Source organism: Gekko japonicus, unplaced genomic scaffold, assembly GCF_001447785.1.
Source record: "Gekko japonicus isolate JY-2015 unplaced genomic scaffold, Gekko_japonicus_V1.1 scaffold1414, whole genome shotgun sequence".
Lineage (NCBI taxonomy): Eukaryota > Metazoa > Chordata > Lepidosauria > Squamata > Gekkonidae > Gekko > Gekko japonicus.
Genome location: NW_015167580.1, coordinates 422381 through 423350, shown reverse-complemented (window position 1 = coordinate 423350; position 970 = coordinate 422381). Strand labels below are relative to the sequence as shown.

Genomic DNA, 970 nt, shown 5'->3' with positions numbered 1-970 from the left:
TTACCTCCAGCTGCTACCACTGCTATAAGCTACAGCACAGTAATAATCAGTCTCATCTTCTTCCTGGGCTCCCATGATGGTTAAATGGCACGTGTTTGAAGATGTGTCTTTGGAAGCAGAGAAACGAGAAGGGACCCCCGAGCCCTGGTGCTTGCTGGAATCAGAATCATAATATAAGAGGTATCTTGGAGGATTCCCAGGTTTCTGCTGGTACCAGTATACACCATAGACACTGATGCTGGATCCGCTGCTCATGACACAGGGGAGTTTTGTTGTGTTCCCTGGTGACACCGATGCTGATGATGGCTGAGTCAGCACAGGCTGAGAATATGAACCTGGAAAAGAGAATGTGGCAGAAAATGTTTGGCACACTTTGCTTGTCAGGTCCACTGCTCTCAACTGGAATTTCAGTGTGTATTTGACCTGCTCTCACCTGTGCACCACAACACTAGCAGAATGAGAAGGGGAGACTGGAACATGATGAATTGATTGGGTAATCCAATGAGGAAAGGAAACAAAAGAAAGAGAAATGTGGGAAGTCTTAGCAATACTGTCCCTTTATATCTCTCCTCTTTGCATTTGTGCTCCGCCTTCCTGTTAGTCATGTTTAATCTGATTGGCTCTAATGATTATAGGTGTAGTTAAAGTCAAGATGCTTCATTCTAGAGTGAGTAAAATTTTCCCCAGCCGCAGAAGAGTCTGTCTTAGGCTGTGGTCACACACACTAAATAATCCACTTTCCAACTAGATTTTGCCAGTTCACACAGTAAAAATCCAGTTGGAAAGTGCACTGAAAGTGGATTATTTAGCGTGTGTGGTCACAGCCTTAGATTTGCACCAGGCTAGGTTGATTGTTTTATATAAATTATTCTTCATTTGGGGAACCTGGCATATATGATCACATTTTATAAATTAGTGTCAAGTGATTAGAATTTACATGTGTGAATGAATCCCTTTTTCATTCGGGTAT

The 970-nt window shown here is 42.6% G+C and overlaps 1 protein-coding gene across 1 annotated transcript; it reads right to left on the bottom strand.

Moving 5' to 3' along the window:
• LOC107112706 (immunoglobulin omega chain-like) lies at positions 1 to 494 on the bottom strand. Its single transcript, XM_015413891.1, has 2 exons — positions 434 to 494; positions 1 to 335 (listed from the first exon to the last, which is right to left on the bottom strand). Exons 1-2 carry the CDS (start codon positions 477 to 479, stop codon positions 1 to 3), a joined length of 381 nt encoding a protein of 126 aa, XP_015269377.1. The 5' UTR covers positions 480 to 494.
• Between the last annotated feature and the right edge of the window lie 476 nt (positions 495 to 970).

What these genes read in the sequence shown, in the direction of transcription:
- LOC107112706 (XM_015413891.1), bottom strand. Translation starts at nt 479, where the DNA reads ATGTTCCAGTCTCCCCTTCTCATTCTGCTAGTGTTGTGGTGCACAG. An exon ending in GCTAGTGTTGTGGTGCACAG is followed by an intron (nt 336 to 433) that starts GTGAGAGCAGGT and finishes TCTCTTTTCCAG; the next exon opens with GTTCATATTCTCAGCCTGTG.